General features: G+C 41.7%; 1 protein-coding gene across 4 annotated transcripts in view; it reads left to right on the top strand.

Moving 5' to 3' along the window:
• LOC135509608 (transcription factor SOX-6-like) overlaps positions 1–21,530 on the top strand; it is a 151,512-nt gene that overhangs the window by 87,879 nt on the left and 42,103 nt on the right. For all 4 annotated transcript variants that reach the window (XM_064930404.1, XM_064930401.1, XM_064930403.1 and 1 more), the window contains exon 5: positions 4,688–4,777. In XM_064930404.1, the coding sequence (XP_064786476.1) occupies positions 4,688–4,777 (90 nt within the window). The remainder of the gene's footprint in view (positions 1–4,687; positions 4,778–21,530) is intronic.

Genomic DNA, 21,530 nt, shown 5'->3' with positions numbered 1-21,530 from the left:
CACAAGTCGTTCATCATTTGAATACTATTAGGGGAAGGAGAGTGAGTGTGGAATTTTTATCCAGTCCCCAATCTAAACAGCACTTGATCCCCATTCTGTAGGGTTAAGAAAGGAGGGAGAGATAGAGACCCATCCAGGGTTAAACACACCATTTCCTCCTCTCTTCTCCTCTCCATTCCTCTGCCTCTTCCTTCCTCCTTCTCTTTTCAGATGTGTTTATCAGTTTGAGGGTTATAAATCGTGGATAACCATCACACACACATGCGGGTGCACGTAATGCACACACTGTAAAACGTCTCCCTTTAAATGTACAGCATTATACTGGCACCAGAGTTGCCAGCTCAATTCTGTAATGCTGTAAACGTACAGTGACATTCTCCCTAGTGCTGAGCAATTAACCACAATTTCGTTTTTTAAACAGCTGATTGGCCCAAGTCGGTTAAATTATTTTAATTCCATTTCGTTTTTTTTTCTTCTTGTGAGCTCAATGCGCAAATTGCACAGTTTCTCTAAAGATAAATCAGATCCAGCTTGAACTGGGCGATGTAGTAGGGAGTTGTAGTTTTCAGCAGGCCGATATTCTACATAGTTTAGTGCATCAAATGTGGTCATTAACTACAATGACCATAATCCTTTGCACATCTACTTGTCTGGTCTGTGTTTTTTTTACGCCTGTTTTGGAGGAGACAGAAGATTGCACAATCGTGAGGGGATATAGAGGGCAGCTGTAGCTTCGAGGGGTATCTCTACCTGAAAATACACGATCTAAGTGATTGATAGTTGGTATTCAGCAGTCATAAAAGTATCCCCTATTTACTTTGAAGAACTACAAAATATAGAGATGTGATTTCTTGGAATTCAATTATAAAGTCATCAAATAAAACAACTGTTATGTACACAACTGAAATATTTTATTAAAGTAATGTGAATAAACGATGGTTAATAAGTGAGTAATGGGCAGTCACTACCGTCATGGGACTTTTTTGTTGTTGTGTGTGACAGCATTCAACCCAAATAATCAAAACCGAAATCAGGGATGATGTTTTAATAATAGAACCGAAACCAAACCGACTGTAAATAGCACTAATCGCTCAGCACTACTCAAGTCGTAAAATGTAAGAAAACAATACATTTGTACATAAAATGTGTTTATTCAAATTGGCAACAACATTAGCAACAAAGTAAACAACCGACTTGACAATAGAAGTATAAACGGCTAACACATATGACAGCATCATTGCAACACGAATCTAAAAAAGATATTGTGTGGGCGGAGAGAGAGAGAGAGAGAGAGACAAATCGGGAGAGGGAGTTGAAATTAGGATTGGGTACAATCCTAGATCTATGATCAGGGACAACTCCATTTGAGGAACAGAGCATCCAGGAGAGAGAGAAGGCGACATGGCATCAGCTGCTCTTCATGGGTCTCCATAACAATCCTCCTCAGTTCGGATTTTCTCAGCTATTTCTCACCCCTAGGACAAGCATAGAAAAATTCAGAATAGAATCAGAGACCGAGCACACCTGGGCTGTTACTCTGTGGGTAAAAAGACAGGGGACATATCAAGCTGGTGTCGTGTGTGTGTGTGTGTGTGCGTGTGTGCGTGCGTGCGTGCGTGCGTGCGTGCGTGTGTGTGTGTGTACTTATCTCACCAGAGGTCTTCATTCATTCAAACTCTGCGAGCTCTTGGTAGAATGGGGCAAGGCAGCGGTTAAGAACAGCTGACTTCCTCTGGGCCACCTTGTCAAGCACTGTCCCATCTTCAGGGTTCATCTTCTTGGGTTGATTTGAGAACTAGGAACCTGTACAGCCATACGACATCAATTGAGTCGTTGAACAAATACAAGTAAGACCGCTATACAGACCTACTTCAAATCCTAGCTAACTAAATAAATCATTGCAAAAGCCTTCACAATATCCCAGCTTATTTTACCCGGCTCACAACATTTTCTTTTCTTTCCGTGCCACCAAGCGTTTGCATTCGATTAGTAAAGTGAACAGGTTTAGCTAATACTGTCACATTATGAAACAGTGCTGTTTAAATTAAAGAGGAGAGGCTATACGGACACTCCTGGCCTGAAAAACTATGACGTATGTCGGCACAGCTGAGAGCAGAGTGATCCAAATCACAGGAGGACACTGTGTCCCGGTGTTGTTGCCGTTCATGCTCTCCCCATTCAGTAAACTGTTTCATGGTGACATCTAGATGGCTACCAACATTAGTTATTTATTATGTAGGCTGTTTTCCTACTTGAGATATAATGTAAACAATTGGCCATTTTACGAGCTACTGCCAGCAACACTGTGTTACAGCTGCCCAGTGTGGCAAGCACCTTAGGTCGGCAGGTACCTCAATACGACACCGGTGCACTGGTCATTAGTATCGACGTTAGCGCTTGCGTGTAGTTTAACGGCCCATGGCTTGGCTCATGTGTAGAATGCGTCAATCTGAGAACCCCCTCCCCTGTTGCAGCAATATGGGTAATATCTTTTGAACCATATTCTCTGTGGTAATGGTAAAAACATAACGGTCACGAATCTGCGCTCAATTTATTCTCTGTGGCACTAAGAGGTGTCTAAAAGCTTATCATCACAAGGATTATTATCTTCTTCTTTTTCTGGGTCTCACAGCGAGATGTTTACGAGCAATTTAGAGCCGACTGAAATGGCTTGTGTCAACTTGCGCTAGCTGTCTCAAACGTTAGCCATCTAGCTAGGTTAGCTAAGAAAACATGCAGCAATTCAACGTTGGCCAGCAATAAAGAGACTTATAAAACAAGTCAAGGTTCCGAACCACCAGCTGCTGAAAATATGCTTCCACTTCACAGCCGTTTCAAGAAGATATTTACAAAAATAGTCTGAGCTTCATGTATCACCTAACAGCATGAGGTTGGCGCCTGAAACTGATCATTTGAATCTACAGTAGGCATAAGCTGTTACTGTAAAAATAATGTGTTAGAGTCATTTTTACAGGATTCTTAGTTAATAACAGTATTTTCCAGCATTGTTCCCATAATACAGTGCTATCTACAGCATTAATGCTGTAAAACAACATGTACAGCATTTTACTGTGCATTTTTACAGTGTTTTACTGTTGAGATTACAGAACAGTCTTACAGTGCAGGTATGCACACACAAACACGCACGTTTCCCTCGTACAGCATCGAAGCACGGATGCAGAGTAGAATTATTAGATTGTATGTTATTCCCTAAGTGAGTCAATAAATCCTCCCTCTAATTCTACTTTTTGCAAAGCCTAGCAGGCTGTGTGTGTTTAACTCTCATAGTGAGGGAAATACATTCTCTTCCCTTGGTTGTAAGTAGTTAAAATTACTACCAAATATAAACAGTACATATCAAGCTAGGCATACTTTCAGTTTGAGATTTTTTTTCACTACTTCCGACAATGCCTAGTGGTCAGATGACAAACCATCCACAAATTACGCAGGATTTTGACAGCACAATTGTATCAACTATCTTGTTATTAGGGATCAGTCTTGGAAATTCCCTGTTTTGAGTATACAGGGTGGGAAAGGCTTTTGGAATGACATTTTGAAAACCTCTTTTGTAAGCATTTACGTTCCGTCGCTGTTTGTTATGGGCTGCAAATGGTACCCTAATTCCCTGGTCAAAAGGAGTGAACTATGTAGGGAATAGGGCACCATTTGGGACACACACATTGCCTCCCTATGTTGACCATTGCTCGTGTTGATCCCATGTGATCCATGAACTTATTTACAATAATCATAATCCAGTGTAAACATGCTAGGCTTTAATGGGACTGAATAACGGTATGACTCAAATGGTACCCTATTCCCTATATAGTGCAATTCTTTATTTTGTTTACCAAGGCCCATAGGGCTCCAGTCAAAAGTGGTGAACCACATAGGGAATAGGGTGCCATTTGAGACACATGCTAAGTAAGTTGTGTTCCCCCGGCAAGGGCCTCATGACCACAATAGCTTACACGCACAAACCTCTCAAACCAACCATTAAGCCATTCACAATGCTCATATGCTTATGAATGCTGGTCCTTTTGTTAGGATAAATTCTCACAAATGAGCCATTGTCCACTTAACCATTTTTCATCTAGAAAGCCTTTTTTTTTTTTAATGCTGGAAGCGAAAAATGCCATCCTGACTGCTAGACTTCTCCGATCTCACTGAGGAATGAAACTGTCCTCATGGGGTTTACGACTGTGATAGGATTCTCTGGAAGATAGACTCATGCACACAGATACACAACAGCATGTATCCACGAACACACACACACACACACACACACACACACACACACACACACACACACACAAACACACACACACACACACACACACACACACACACACACACACACACACACACACACACACACACACACACACACACACACACACACACACACACACACACACACACACACACACACACACACACACACACACACACACACACACACACACACACAAGCCTCTTAGGGGTTATGTCAGGTGAAAAGTTTAAAACTGGATGCATAGAGATGAAGGCTAATCACAATATTCTTGTCTTGCCTCAGAGAAGCAAAAAAGTCCCATTGAAAGATTCAGAGTGGTGTATTAGTTCCCATTGCATTCTGATTAGGGTATAACACGTGCCTTGTTTGAAAGAACCAAGTTACTGACTTGCGTGTTCCTCTCTCCTTCCGTAGAGTCTACCTGTGCGGAGACACTTCTGTCCAGGGACTGGAAAGACAGGAGGGACAGACTGAATGCCAGCGAGCTCCTAGGAGAGGTCAAAGGTGAGCTGTTATTCACAGGCTGCGTCCCAATAATACCTCCTTTCTCCTGAAATGTGCACTCGTTCACTACTTCCGACAATTCTAAAAGCAGTGGATGGTGGAGGTGTGGACACGTGGGTGATGGTACTGGCAGGTCAGAGTTTAATGAATGGAATGGGGGTGTGATATGTTGTATATCTTAAATGTATACCTACATTCAGATTCACACTGAACAAAAATAGAGATGCAACATGCCACAATTTCTCAGATTTTACTGAGTTTCAGTTCATATCAGGAAATCGGTGAATTTAAGGCCCTAATCTATGGATTTCACATGACTGGGAATACAGATATGCATTTGTTGGTCATGGATACCTTTAAAAAAGGAGATAGGGTCGTGGATCAGAAACCCAGTCGTTATCTGGTGTGACTGCCATTTGCCTCATGCAGCGCAACACATCTCCTTTGCATTGAGTTGATCAGGCTGTTGATTGTGGCCTGTGGAATGTTGTCCCACTCCTTTTCAATGGCTGTGCGAAGTTGCTGGATATTGGCGGGAACTGGAACACGCTGTCGTACATGTTGATCCAGAGCACCCCAAACATGCTCAATGGGTGACATGTCTGGTGAGTATGCAGGGCATGGAAGAACTGGGACATCTTCAGCTTCCAGGAATTGTGTACAGATCCTTGAGACATAAATGGGGCCGTGCATTATCATGCTGAAACATAAGGTGATGGTGGCGGATGAATGGCACGACAATGGGCCTCAGGATCTCGTCACGTTATCCCTTTGCATTCAAATGCCATCGATAAAATGCAATTGTGTTCATTGTCTGTAGCTTATGCCTGTCCATATCATAACTTGACTGTCACCATGGGGCACTCTGATCACAACATTTACATCAGCAAACCGCTCTGCCTCATGATTCCATCTGCCCGGTACAGTTGAAACTGGGATTCATCTGTGAAGAGCAACGTTCTCATTTAACGTGTATAGAACATTAATATGTTATGTCCTGATAACATTGTAACCACGTTCTGGGTAAGTTATATTTGATATATTGAAAACACACAGGAACATTCCTATGAAAATGTTAGTTAATGACCTAATTAGATATATGGGAACGTTCTCTAAAGCTGTGAGATAATAATGAGTCATTATGAAATGGTCAACTAAAGTCGTCAGCATGTTGTGTCATGGTCCCCTGAAAGTTTTTTTTCGACTTCCCGCTTTGTCCCGGGGACGTCACCTGATGGTTGCAAAGAAACATTCTCCCCGCCCATTTTTTAAATTATTTTTTACACAGGGCATGGTCACCCTAGTTTGATTACCTATCACCCTTTGTTACTTGTTGCCAAGCCCATCAAAGCCCTGATTGGTGAAACACAGATGCAGTCACAGCTCTTTGTATCTTGGCAATGCTTGGGACACCCACAGTGCTTTTAACATACATATTTGACCCACGATTACATTGTGTATGTTTATTCATACAGTAATTATTATTTAACATGTACTCACATGGGATTCAAACACGCAACCTCTTGCTTCTCAGTGTTGCGATTTTCCTGCTACGCCACCATGTCAATTAATGATTTCAGCTGCAGGCCTATTTCTACACTTTGCAGTTCAAAGTGCGTTCTCAGCTCTGTTAAAAATACACTGAAGAAAAACTATGATGTTTATCACAGTGACTCGGGAATAACATTAAAACGGAATAATATGCCCCACCAATATTACACAACTAACATGAAAACCCTAATTTAAAATGTCTGAAATTGGTCAGATTAGAGAATAGTCAGGTTAACTGATTACTAAAATAGCAGTGCAGTTGGCACTCTTTTGCTGTGTGCAGAGATGCATTATAGGTCATGAATGTGTAGGGGACTTGTGAAATTCTACAGCGTTGGTGGCGCAGCAGAAAGATCAATATACCCCCAAATCCAGAGGTTGTGAAATCTAATCCCTGGTGGGGTGATATTGAAAATCAGTACTAAGTGATCATGCCAAATGTAATCATATTGTCATTGATGAAATATTTCAACACAGTTTTAGCTGAACAGTTTACCACTAACATTAAAACGCCCATACCATTTAATTACTTTGCCTGTAATGGTTTGGGACACATGTGACCATCACGGACCATGACACAATGTCCAAAGAATGTCCTAAAAACATCCTTTGCAACCAACTACAAACTATACAAAACCTCCCAAGAATGTTCAGGGGTCCTTCAGGAAACTTTTACAAATACAATATAATGTAAGAACTTCTTATCAAGACAGAAGATTTCTCCTCTTGCTTGGTGAAAGCTATTACCATTATGCATGTATTTATCCATATATAGGGAAACAGTCTAACCACACACCTATTTCCCACAATTGTTTGAGCAGTAAACCTTTTTCTGCCCAGGTTGTAATTGTAACTTTGAGTACCTGTACAAAAAAGCTGTCCACTTTCTAATGTTTGTATGCATCAGCAATAACTTTTACGAGCATATAAATGAGGTGGGGTAAATGTACTTGTTTTCATTTTGGTATTGGTATTTTATTAGACGTTTTATTATAGTCGGCTGATCGAAAAACGTATCGTAATGACTGTCTAACAGAACACAGAGGGTCTTCTTTAATGGAAGCCTGTCCAACATAATCCAGGTAGAATCAGGAATTCCCCAGGGCAGCTGTCCAGGCCCCTTACATTTTTCAATCTTTACTAATGACATGCTACTGGCCTTGTGTCTATGTATGCGGATGACTCAATACTATACACGTCAGCTACTACAGTGAGTGAAATCACTGCAACACTTAACAAAGAGCTGCAGTTGGTTTCAGAATGGGTGGCATGGCATAAGTTAGTCCTAAATATTTAAAAAACTAAAAGCATTGTATTTGTGACAAATCATTCACTAAACCATAAACCTCAACTGAATCTTGTAATAAATAATGTGGAAATGAGCAAGTTAAGGTGACTGGAACTGCTTGGAGTAACCCTGGTTTGTAAACTGTCATGGTCAAAACATGTTGATACAACAGTGGTGAAGATGAGAAGAAGTCTGTCCATAATAAAGCCTCCTCTGCTTTTTTAACAACACTATCAGCAAGGCAGGTCCTACAGGCTCTAGTTTTGTTGCACCTGGACTACTGTTAATTCGTGGTTATGTGCCACAAAGAGATACCTCAGAAAATTACAATTGGTTTAGAACAGGGCAGCACGGCTGGCCCTTAAATGTACGAGGACAGCCAACATTAATAATTTGTATGTAAACCTCTCATGGCTCAAATTGGAAAAGAGATTGAATTCATCACTACTTGATTTTGTAAGACGTGCTGAATGCACCGAGGTGTCTGTTTAAACTACTAGCACACAGCTCGGACACCCATGCATACCCTACAAGACATGCCACCCAAGGTCTCTTCACAATCCCCAAGTCAAGAACAGACTAGGCGCATAATATTACATAGAGCCATGGCTACATGGAAGCACCTGCCGATATGACTGGGCAATAATCAAGATGGGATAAAACTAGAGACTGCAGGACTTGCTTTGTGAAGTGTGGTGTCAAATAAGCAGAGCATCTCTTTATGACGGACAGACCTCTCCCCATCTTTACAATCATTGAATCAATATGTTTCGACCATGACAGTTTACAATCCAAAGTTATGTAGGCTTCTCAACCAGCTCAGCAGCCACATTATGCATGATCAGATTCATCTGAGGTCTAGAATTTAGGAAACGATTTGTACCAATTTCAATTGTTTTAGAGATGTTCAGGATTAGTTTATTACTGACCACCCATTCTAAAACTAACTCCAATTCTTTGTTTAGGGTTGCAGAGATTTCACTAACTGTGGTTGCTGAAATGTATAGTGTTGAATCATCAACATGCACAAGCTTTGTTTTAATGCTAGTGGTTGGTCATTAGTTAAAATAGAAAAGAGTAGCGGGCCAAGAGAGCGCCCCTGCGGTACAGCACTCTACATGTTTAACATTAGAGAAGCTTCCATTAAAGAAAAAATCCTCGGTGTTCTATTAGATAGACAGGTCTAAATCCACAATATGGCAGAGGTTGAAAAGCCATAACACATAAATATTTTCAATAACAGGTTATGGTCAATAATTTCAAAGGTTGCATTTACAGCTCCCACAATCTTCTTATTACCCATTTCTTTCAACCAATCATCAGTAATTTGTGTCAGTGAAGTACATATGTTCCCTTCTCTATAAGCATGCTGAAAGAGAAATAGCATTGTATCTGGTCAAACAAATAAAAATGTAAAGTTTGCTAAGAGTCGGCAGTAAGCTGATTGGTCGGCCATTAGAATCATAGGATGCTTTACCATTTTCGGGTATCGGAATGACTTTGGCTTCCCTCCAGGTCTGAGGATTTTTAAAAAATCTCATTTTTTACCAGATTGATTAAAGATATGAAAAATAGCAGTGGCAATGTAGTCTGCTACCATCCTCAGTAGCTTGCTATCTAAATTGTCAATACCTCACCGACACTTAAATTACAAAATTCATTATTAGGTATTTTATGCATGAATATGATGACTCACAGTTTATTGTTGGCATTTATTTCCTAAATTTGCCTACTTTGCCAATGAAATAGTAATTAAAGTAATTGTCAACAAAAGGTTTTTGTGATAAATGAGCCATCTGATTCAATGAAAGATGGAGTTGATTTAGTCTTTCTGCCCATAATTTCATTTAAACTATTCGAAAGACTTTTTCCATCATACTTTATAAAATGTATCTTGGTTTCATAATACAATTTTTTATTAATTTAAAAACATTTTTTGTCACATCAATTTACAGTAAGTTTGCCAATCAGATGTGCAGCCAGACTTTTTCACTACTCCTTTTGCCTCGTCCCTCTCAACCATACAACTTTTCAATTCTTCATCAATCCACGGGGCCTTTACAGTTCTAACAGTCAGTTTCTTAATAGGTGCATGCTTATTAATAACATTAAGAAACAATTTCATAAATACACTAAGTGCAGCGTCTGGATGCCCCTCATTACACACATCAGACCAACAAATATTTCTTTACATTTTCAACATAGGAATCAGTGCAAAATTTTTGGCATGATCTCTTATTGTAGGCCGAGCCTTTGTAACTTTATCTTTTCTAGATACTATATTATGGACTGTACATCCAATGCATATGGATACAGCTTTGGAGCAAAGTTCTGCAGCATTGGTAAAAATGTGATCAATACACGTGGATGATAAAGTGAAAGTATAGTTCCTGTACTGTTTGTAATCACCCTGGCAGGTTGATTAATAATCTGAACCAGATTGCAGGCACTGGTTACAGTTTACAGCTTTCCCTTGAGCGGACAGCTTGATGAAAGGCAGTCTATATTCAGGTCACCCAGAAAATAGATTGCTCTGTTAACATCACACACATTATCAAGCATTGCAAATATGTTATCCAGTTAAGGAATGTTAGCACTTGGTGGCCTATAGCAGCACTCCAATAGTTGAGGCTTTACATGTTTTTATTATTATTTTTATTTTTTTCACCTTTATACAACCAGGTAGGCTAGTTGAGAACAAGTTCTCATTTACAACTGCGACCTGGCCAAGATAAAGCAAATCAGTGTCGACACAAACAACAACACAGAGTTACACATGGAGTTAGAGTTACACAGAGTTACACGTGCAAATGAGTTAAGATAAGGGAGGTAATGCAATAAATAGGCCATAGTGGCGAAATAATTACAATTTAGCAATTAAACACTGGAGTGATAGATGTGCAGAAGATGAATGTGCAAGTAGGGATACTGGGGTGCAAAGGAGCAAAATAATAAGTAACAGTATGGGGATGAGGTAGTTGGATGGGCTATTTACAGATGGGCTATGCACAGGTGCAGTGGTCTGTGAGCTGCTCTGGCAGCTGGTGCTTAAAGTTAGTGAGGGAGGTATGGGTCTCCAGCTAAAAGTGATTTTTGCAATTCGTTCCAGTCATTGGCCTGCAGAGAACTGGAAGGAATGGCAGCCAAAGGAGGAATTGTCTTTCGGGGTGACCAGTGAAATATACCTGCTGGAGCACGTGCTACGGGTGGGTGTTGCTATGGTGACCAGTGAGCTGAGATAAGGCGGGGCTTTACCTAGCAAAGACTTATAGATGACCTGGAGCCAGTGGGTTTGGCGACGAATATGAAGCAAGGGCCAGCCAACGAGAGGACACAGGTCGCAGTGGTGGGTAGTATATGGGGCTTTGGTGGCAAAACGGATGGCACTGTGATAGACTGCATCCAATTTGCTGAGTAGAGTGTTGGAGGTTATTTTGTAAATGACATCGCCAAAGTCAAGGATCGGCAGGATAGTCAGTTTTACGAGGGTATGTTTGGTAGCATGAGTGAAGGATGCTTTGTTGCGAAATAGGAAGCCGATTCTAGATTTCATTTTGGATTGGAGATGCTTAATGTGAGTCTGGAAGGAGAGTTTAGAGTCTAACCAGACACCTAGGCATTTATAGTTGTCCACATATTCTAAGTCAGAACCAACCAGAGTAGTGATGTTGGACAGGTGGGCAGGTGCGGGCAACGATTGGTTGAGTAGCATGCATTTAGTTTTACTTGCATTTAAGAGCAGTTGGAGGCCACCGAAGGAGAGTTGTATGGCATTGAAGCTCATCTGGAGGTTAGTTAACACAGTGTCCAAAGAAGGGCCAGAAGTATACAGAATGGTGTCGTCTGCGTAGAGGTGGATCAGAGAATCACCAGCAAGAGCGACATCATTGATGTATACAGAGAAAAGAGTTGGCTCGAGAATTGAACCCTGTGGCACCCCCATAGAGACTGCTAGAGGTCCTTGACAACATGCCCTCCGATTTGACATACTGAACTCTGTCTGAGAAGTAGTTGGTGAACCAGGCGAGGCATTTGAGAAGCCAAGGCTGATGAGTCTGCCGATAAGAATGTGTGATTGACAGAGTCGAAAGCCTTGGCCAGGTTTATGAATACAGCTGCACAGTATTGTCTTTTATCGATGGCGGTTATGATATCGTTTAGGACCTTGAGCGTGGCTGAGGTGCACCCATGACCAGCTCGGAAACCAGATTGCATAGCGGAGAAGGTACAGTGGGATTCTAAATGGTCGGTGATCTGTTTGTTAACTTGGCTTTCGAAGACCCTAGAAAGGCAGTTTAGGTCTAGAGTGTCTCCCCCTTTAAAGAGTGGGATGACCGGGGCAGCTTTCCAATCTCTGGGGATCTCAGACAATACGAAAGAGAGGTTGAACAGGCAAGTAATAGGGGTTGCAACAATTTCGGCTGATAATTTTAGAAAGAGAGGGTCCAGATTGTCTAGCCCTTCTGATTTGTAGATGAAGCAGGTGAACCTGCAAACACAACACTTCAACAGCTTTATACATACGATTATCTCTAAGCTTTACAGGAATATGGCTCTGAATATATACAGCAACACCTCCCCCATAGGCATTCCTGTCTCTTCTGTAGATGTTATATCCTTCTATTGCTACTGCTTTATCATCAAATTAACGATCTAAGTGAGTCTCAGAGATGGCCAATATATGAACGTTATCTTATGTTAGCAAGTTATTTAATGAACCTTTTTTCTAAATCTACATACAGTATATTAATGGGGCATTTTTATTCCATTCCTGGGTAGCTTATCAGAGATAGACATAATATGCAGGGAAACAAAATGAACAAACAAAGAATGAAAGAACGTTGTTCGGATAATAGTCAACCAAGCACTCGTGCACTCGTGCATGTCAGTGGTGGAGGAGCGATACGTAGAATTGCACACAGGCCCGTTTAAGTGGACAGGATCTACTTTAGGGGTTGCAAACTTGAATACCATATCAATTATGCTCTTTTTTCTCTCTCTCTCTTTCTCACAAACACACCCTCAAATACAACACAGATATATTGATCCCGACAAACACACGCACACAGGCACACACACAGAGAGAGAAAATGCATCATCGTCCTTTAGTTGGCGAGGCACAGGGTCTATGTATTGAGACCCACAGCATGTTGATGGATAAATCAAAAAAGTGCTTTAGTGTGGATATAGGTTAACATCTAGTCCATTCTATACATGCTTATAGGAGTGGCTGTGAGGCTGTGCATTGCATGAAAGCTGACTTACAGAGGTGACAATATGTTTTACAGAGTGTTTTATAGCCTTGATTATCACACACACACACACACACACACACACACACACACACACACACACACACACACACACACACACACACACACACACACACACACACACACACACACACACACACACACACACACACACACACACACACACACACACACACACACACACACACACACACACACACACACACACACACACACACACACACACACACACACACACACACACACCCATCTATATTGGATACTGGTTACATCTATTGGATATTGGATACTTTGATTTGAAACAGTTCCCTTTTATTTCACCATATTCTGGGCCTCCTCAGTGTCTGAGTGACTGCAGGCTCTGTCCAGACACACTTATAACATCTGATAAAATTATTATAAACCACAGGAAAAAAACTGATATCCAGCTGAATAATCATACAAAACTCTAAAAACATGCTACACAACACGTTCTGGACATTTATATGCGCTGTTTTTGAGAAACCCTCCTGGCTTTAACATTACGGCCATGTGTCCCAAATGGCACTCTATTCCCTACATAGTGCACGGGTCCTGGTCAAAAGTTGTGCACTATGTGGGGAATGCAGTAAAGGTGCCATTTAGGACTCACACATGATGAGCTATCTGAGTCCAGCCCTCTCATTCCTCATCAATCTGCTCCTTCTTAGCGGCACTCTGAAAGCGTCATTTAGATTGGCCCCTTAGAAATGGCAAGCATTTCCTCAGTGGAAAGCGTTAAAAAAATGCACAGAAACACTCATGAGTGGGAACAGGACTGACATTTAGCCTCCTCACTTCAACTCTCATGTTTAAGCAGCTGGAGCTGTCTCTCTCTCTCCCTTTTTCCTCATGTATACTCTCTCTCCCTCTTATCTCTCTCTCTCTCTCTCTCTCTCTCTCTCTTCTCTCTCTCTCTTTCTCTCTCTCCCATGCAAATCAAATGTTATTTGTCACACACGCCGAATACAACAGCAACCTTACAGTGAAATGCTTACTTTACAAGTCATTAACCAACAATGCAGTTTAAAAAAAGAAGTGTTAAGTAAAAAATAGACAAGTTAAAAATAACAAATGGTTAAAGAGCAGCAATAAAATAACGGTGGCGAGGCTAGATAAAGGGGGTACCGGTACAGAGTCAATGTGTCGAGGTATTTGAAGTAATATGTACATGTACTGTATGTAGAGTTAAAGTGACTACGCATAGATAATAATCAGAGAGTAGCAGCAGCATAAAATAGGGGGGGGGACAATGCAAATAGTCTGGATAGCCATTTGATGAGCTGTTCAGAAGTCTTATGGCTTGGGGGAAGAAGCTGTTAAGAAGCCTTTTGGACCTTGACTTGGCGCTCTGGTACCGCTTGCCGTTGCTGGCCATATAGCCTTAAACCTGAGTCCTATTCATTAGTGTAAAATGTAGCAAAATGAAAACTAGTGTTCCTTATTGGACAAGATCAGGTAGACCCTCCATGATTCAGTAAATATTATTCCATTTGGTGCCTAATGAATACAACCCTGGTCCCATCAGAGGGAGCAACATTATGGTATTTTCCCACACAGTGCAAATATGTGGGCTGCATTCAGTACGGCTCAACGCTGTGGAACATTCAGCTAGAAATAGTTAGTGTAGAACAGACATGCCTCTCTGACATGTAGAAAAGGAATCGTGTAAACTCTATTCACTACATTTCTATCTGCACCCTGCGGAAAGCAATGCCGGTCTATCCCCCAACCCCACAGGAAGCGACTATATGGACTCTCCACATGCACACACACACACAGAAATGCACGCACACACACACTCTCTCTCTCGCTCTCTCTACACAGAGCGCTCTCTGTTCCACCAGCTGTGTCCTCTCTCCAAAACACTGTGATTAATTTCAAACAGCCGACTCACTTCTTAATGGCTGACATGGAACGGGGCCTAACCACTGAGAGAGAGAGATAGATAGATAGATAGATAGATAGATAGATAGATAGATAGATAGATAGATAGATAGATAGATAGATAGATAGATAGATAGATAGATAGATAGATAGATAGATAGATAGATAGATAGATAGATAGATAGATAGATAGATAGATAGATAGATAGATAGATAGATAGATAGATTGATTGATAGATTGGTTGGTTGGTTGGTTGGTTTGGTTGGTTTGGTAGGTTAGGTTAGGTTAGGTTATTTTTTTAAACATTTCATGGACAAATCAGATAATATCTTCCCAGATTTTTCCTCCTGTCAGCCTGAGAAATTCTGTGATAGTATGTCTGTTAAATTCAGTCTACTGTACCACTCTTGGGTTTTTAATCTGTGCTGTTTTGTTTTTTTATTGATAAACATTTGGGGCTGGGAAGGAACCTGTGCAGTTGAAGTTCATTGACTTACATGTATTGAAGAGGTGAGCTCATATGAAAAAGGTGCATATCATCTGAGCTAGAGTTCCTCAGCTCGGCTCCCAATTGAAACATTGTGTTAGTTGTGACAGATTTTATTTATTTTATTTTATTTTATTTTCATTTCACCTTTATTTAACCAGGTAGGCAAGTTGAGAACAAGTTCTCATTTACAATTGCGACCTGGACAAGATAAAGCAAAGCAATTCGACACATACAACGACACAGAGTTACACATGGAGTAAAACAAACATACAGTCAATAATACAGTATAAACAAGTCTATATGCGATGTGAGCAAATGAGGTGAGATAAGGGAGGTAAAGGCAAAAAAAGGCCATGGTGGCAAAGTAAATACAATATAGCAAGTAAAACACTGGAATGGTAGATTTGCAATGGAAGAATGTGCAAAGTAGAAATAAAAATAATGGGGTGCAAAGGAGCAAAATAAATAAATAAATTAAATACAGTAGGGAAAGAGGTAGTTGTTTGGGCTAAATTATAGGTGGGCTATGTACAGGTGCAGTAATCTGTGAGCTGCTCTGACAGTTGGTGCTTAAAGCTAGTGAGGGAGATGTGTTTCCAGTTTCAGAGATTTTTGTAGTTCGTTCCAGTCATTGGCAGCAGAGAACTGGAAGGAGAGGCGGCCAAAGAAAGAATTGGTTTTGGGGGTGACTAGAGAGATATACCTGCTGGAGCGTGTGCTACAGGTGGGAGATGCTATGGTGACCAGCGAGCTGAGATAAGGGGGGACTTTACCTAGCAGGGTCTTGTAGATGACATGGAGCCAGTGGGTTTGGCGACGAGTATGAAGCGAGGGCCAGCCAACAAGAGTGTACAGGTCGCAATGGTGGGTAGTATATGGAGCTTTGGTGACAAAACGGATTGCACTGTGATAGACTGCATCCAATTTGTTGAGTTGGGTATTGGAGGCACTTTGGAAATGACAGCCAGTTTCTGGCTAGCTTCTTGGAGGATTACAGATTTGAGGTAAATAATACTTTTTTATAAATATAAATTGGTGAGGCGGGTTGCAGGAGAGTGTTTTGAAGATGAGTTTATGGAAAATTAAAATGTATGTGAAAAAAGTTGTAAATAATATATATATATATATATATACGGGACACGACAAGACAAGGACAAAAGACGTCTGAACTGCTATGCCATCTTGGATAGAATCCAAGATGTGGCGAACATGTTAGTTTTTGTGTGGCGCGATGGTACGTGGGCCAGGTGTCTGGGTCTTTTTGTTGTGTGCTACTGAAGGGAGGTTAGTCATAACGTGGAATGCAATAAGCTGACACACACAGGAGTTCCTTTGACATGATGATGATGTTTTTGGCAAGACGAACGGGGTCTCCCGCCACGAACATATTCATTTCATCATCATTACATTTACATTTGAGTCATTTAGCAGACACTCTTATCCACAGCAACTTAAAGTTTGTGAAGGTGGGACAACCAGCCATAGTAAAAAATAAAAGTACAAGTACGTCATTGTGTGTGTGTGTGTGTGTGTGTGTGTGTGTGTGTGTGTGTGTGTGTGTGTGTGTGTGTGTGTGCGTGCGTGCGTGCGTGCGTGCGTGCGTGTGCGTGCGTGTGTGTGTGTATGTGCGTGTGTGTGGTGTTTCTGTGTGGTGTGTGTCTTTGTTTGTGTGTGGATTAACGTTTACATGGTTTTCCGTTTTTGTATTAATGCAAAATTGGTCAAGGCTCTCTTGTTGTTTTCAGAAAAGGCTGAAATTATTATTATTATTATTGTCAGCTATATTTGATGAATGTCCAGCATGTGTATTTGCGCATGGCATGATAAATACATATACTGTATGTATATATGTATATGCATGTCTATTATTGTCCTGTGACTGCACCTGGCATTGAAATATGCACTTTAGGGAATGTGTGTGTGTGTGTGTGTGTGTGTGTGTGTGTGTGTGTGTGTGTGTGTGTGTGTGTGTGTGTGTGTGTGTGTGTGTGTGTGTGTGTGTGTGTGTGTGTGTGTGTGTGTGTGTGTGTGTGTGTGTGTGTGTGTGTTGGGAATGGCTACCTAGTTAGCGGTGCGCACTCGTAGTGTTTCAATTGACGACAACCTTGAAATTGTTGCTTCCCTTGTTCTGAGTAATAGGTAACGATACTTCATGGGAAACAGTTCAGAGGGTCCCTGGGACAAGCCCAGGTCGGGGCAAGGAGAAGGACAGAATGAAGGAAGACCGTTACGTTGATGCTGTTAACCCAGATTACTCAGTTGGGCTCTGCCCAGCTGCTGGGGTTGCTGCAGAGAAGGAGGAGGTCAAAGGTTGTGTGTGACCGGTGTGAAATGGCTAGCCAGTTAGAGGTGTACACTTGTAGTGTTTCAATTGGTGAAGTCACTCACTCTGAGACCTTGAAGTATTTGTTTCACTTGCTCTGTAAGGGCTGCAGCTGTTGTGGAGTGATAGATAGTGAATCTTCTTGGATGACTGTTGTTCAGAGGGTCCCTGGTTGAGCCAAGGAGAGGGAGGGAAGCAATATTGGTGTGTGTGTGTGTGTGTGTGTGTGTGTGTGTGTGTGTGTGTGTGTGTGTGTGTGTGTGTGTGTGTGTGTGTGTGTGTGTGTGTGTGTGTGTGTGTGTGTGTGTGTGTGTGTGTGTGTGTGTGTGTGTGTGTGTGTGTGTGTGTGTGTGTGTGTGTGTGTGTGTGTGTGTGTGTGTAGGTTGGGGGTGATTGAGTAGGTTGATTGTCCAACACCAATTGTGTGTGTAAACTACCGGTCAAAAGTTTTAGAACATGTACTCATTCAAGGATTTTTCTATTTCTATCTACATTGTAGAATAATAGTGAGGACATCAACACTACGAAAATACACATATGGAATCATAGTGTCCAAAACAGTGTTAAACAAATCTAAATATATTTTAGGTTTGAGATTCTTCAAATAGCCACTCTTTGCCTTGATGACAGCTTGGCACACTCTTGGCATTCTCTCAACCAGCATCGACCATGAAGGCCTGATTCACACGGTCTGCTCTGAAAAGTTGATGTTGAGATGTGTCTATTACTTGAACTCTGTGAAGCATTTCTTTGGGCTGCAATTTCTGAGGCTGGTAACTGTAATGAACTTATCCTCTGCAGCAGAGGTAATTCTGGGCCTTCCATTCCTGTGGCGATCCTCATGAGAGCCAGTTTCATCATAACACTTGATGGTTTTTGCGACTGCATTTGATGAATCTTTCAAAGTTCTTGAAATGTTCCATATTGACTGACCTTCATGTCTTAAAGTAATGATGGACTGTCATTTCTCTTTGCTTATGTGAGCTGTTCTTGCCATAATATGGACTTGGTCTTTTACCAAATAGGGTTATCTTCTGTATATCACCCTTACCTTGTCACAACACAACTGATTGTCTCAAATGCATTAAGAAGGAAAGAAATTCCACAAATGAACTTTTAAGAAGGCACACCTGTTAATTGAAATGCATTCCAGGTGACTACCTCGTGAAGCTGGTTGAGAGAATGCCAAGAGTGTGCAAAACTGTCAAGGCAAAGGGTGGCTACAAATATTAAATATTTTTTTATATGTTTAACACTTTTTTGGGTACTACATGATTCCATATGTGTTATTTCATAGTTTTTATTTCTTCACTATTATTCTACAATGTAGAAAATAGTACAAATAAAGAAAAACCCTTCATTGAGTAAGTGTTCTAAAACTTTTGAACGGTAGTGTATGTGTGTATGTGAGTGTGTGTATGTATGCAAGAGTTTGGGGGGACTGCTAACGGGGACTGCTGACTGGAAAGCTAAAGGCTCAATCCCAATTCCGCCCCTTAGCCATCCCTCTCCATTTTGCGAGATCCCACGAGCCACGTAGATTCAGAGTAGTGTTCCAATTCAACTTAAGGAGTAAGGAGACTGAGTACGCACCCCTGAGGGGCCCCTGTGTTGAGGATCAGCGTGGCGGATGTGTTGTTACCTACCCTTACCACCTGGGGACGGCCCGTCAGGAAGTCCAGGATCCAGCTGCAGAGGTAGGTGTTTAGTCCCAGGGTCCTTAGCTTATTGATGAGCTTTGAGGGTACTATGGTGTTGAACGCTGAGCTGAAGTCAATGAATAGCATTCTCATATAGGTGTTCATTTTGTCCAGGTGGGCAAAGGCAGTGTGGAGTGCAATGGAGATTGTGGATCGGTTGGGCCGGTTTGCAAATTGGAGTGGGTCTAGGGTTTCTGCGATGATGGTGTTGATGTGAGCCATAACCAGCCTTTCAAAACACTTCATGTCTACAGATGTGAGTGCTACGGGTTGGTAGACGTTTAGGCAGGTTACCTTAGTGATCTTGGGCACAGGGACTATGGTGGTTTGCTTAAAACATGTTGGTATTACAGACTCGGACAGGGAGAGGTTGAAGATGTCAGTGAAGACACTTGCCAGTTGGTCAGCGCATGCTTGGAGTACATGTCCTGGTAATCCGTCTGGCCCTGCGGCCTTGTGAATGTTGACCTGTTTAAAGGGCTTACATCAGCTGTGGAGAGCGTGATCACACAGTCTTCCAGTAGTTTAGCTCATCTGGTATGCTTGTGTCACTGGGAAGCTCTCGGCTGTGCTTCACTTTGTAGTCTGTAATGGTTTGCAAGCCCTGCCACATCTGACCAGTGTCAGAGCCGGTGTAGTACGATTCGATCTTAGTCCTGTATTGACGCTTTGCCTGTTTGATGGTTCGTTGGAGGGCATAGCGGGATAGAGTCCGGGTTAGAGTCCCGCTCCTTGAAAGCGGCAGCTCTAGCCTTTAGCTCAGTGTGGATGCTGCTTGTAATCCATGGTTTCTTGTTGGGGTATGTACGTATGGTCACTGTGGGGACGATGTCATCGATGCACTTATTGATGAAGTCAATGACTGATGTGTTGTACTCCTCAATGCCATCAGAGGAATCCCGGAACATATTCCAGTCTGTGCTAGCAAAACAATCCTGTAGCTTAGTATTGGCTTCCTATGAACACTTTTTGATTGATCTAGTCACTGGTGCTTCCTGCTTTAATTTTAGCTTCTAAACAGGAATTAGGAGGATAGAATTATGGTCAGATTAGCCAAATGGAGGGTGAGGGAGAGCTTTGTATGCATCTCTGTGTGTGGAGTATAGGTGGTCCAGAGTTCTTTTTCCTCTGGTTGCACATTTAACATGCTGATAGAAATTTGGTAAAACAGATTTAATTTTCCCTGCATTAAAGTTCCCGGCTACTAGGAGCGCCGCCTCTGGGTGAGTGTTTTCTTGTTTGCTTATGGCGCAATACAGCTCATTCAATGCTGTCTTAGTGTCAGCCTCTGACTGTGGTGGTATGTAAACAGCTACAAAGAATACAGATGAGAATGCTCTAATGGTAGGTAGTGTGGTCTACAGCGTATGGGCACATTGTTGTTCTGCTGTTCTCAGTTGTTGCTCGTATGGTAGTAAGTGCATATTTGTTGCATGAGAAATATATGGAAAGCTAATACTGTCGCTAGTACAGGCATTGTGAAAAACTCGTGGTCAATGAATGGTGGTATCCATTGGCAGTTTCTGATATGCGTGAGGGATGTCTTGATGTCGTGATGTCCCATTCCCTAGGCCTTATTTAGCTCTCCACCAGTTGCTCTGCCACTCCCCCATCAAGGGACACTCAAAAATGAGGGCGGGAGGGAGGGGTATTGGGATTAAGCCTTAGTCACATGTGCAGCCCCTTGGTTGATCTCTATGCAGCCTGGTGGTAACATCATTATCAGAGATTTTCTGTCTGTGTTTGATATGATTGGCCCTTGTCCTAATTTATTTACTTGGAACTGACTTGCCTTTTGTAATTACCCCTGAGGGGATAAATAAAGTTTTATTATATTTAAAAGATATATTTAGCATCAGAGCTGGTATGGCTAACTAGCCATTTAGCATCAGACCTAGCATGGCTAATTAGCCATTTAGCGTCAGCGCTAGCCTACAATGCCAGACTGTTCCGCTAGTCTTTTCTACTAGCCTTCTCTGCTTGCCAGTGCTAGCCTTTCTGTTGGTTACATTCCACTAGCTGTTGGAAAAAATATATCTGAGCAGTGAGCAAACATGCATTAACTTGTGTTTTTTTGCTTTGATGAGAATATAACATTATTGGAAACCGAACACCTTGAATTAAGAAAGGATAAGAGTGATAAAAGGGGGAGCGGGGAGAGTGGAGGGAAGGTGGAAGAAAAGTGGATGGAAGGAGGAGAAGGAAATAGTGTTAATTTTGGG

Source organism: Oncorhynchus masou, chromosome 22 (genome assembly GCF_036934945.1).
Source record: "Oncorhynchus masou masou isolate Uvic2021 chromosome 22, UVic_Omas_1.1, whole genome shotgun sequence".
Classification (NCBI taxonomy): Eukaryota; Metazoa; Chordata; class Actinopteri; order Salmoniformes; family Salmonidae; genus Oncorhynchus; species Oncorhynchus masou.
Note: the sequence above shows the minus strand (reverse complement) of the source record. Positions and strands in the feature narration are given on the sequence as shown.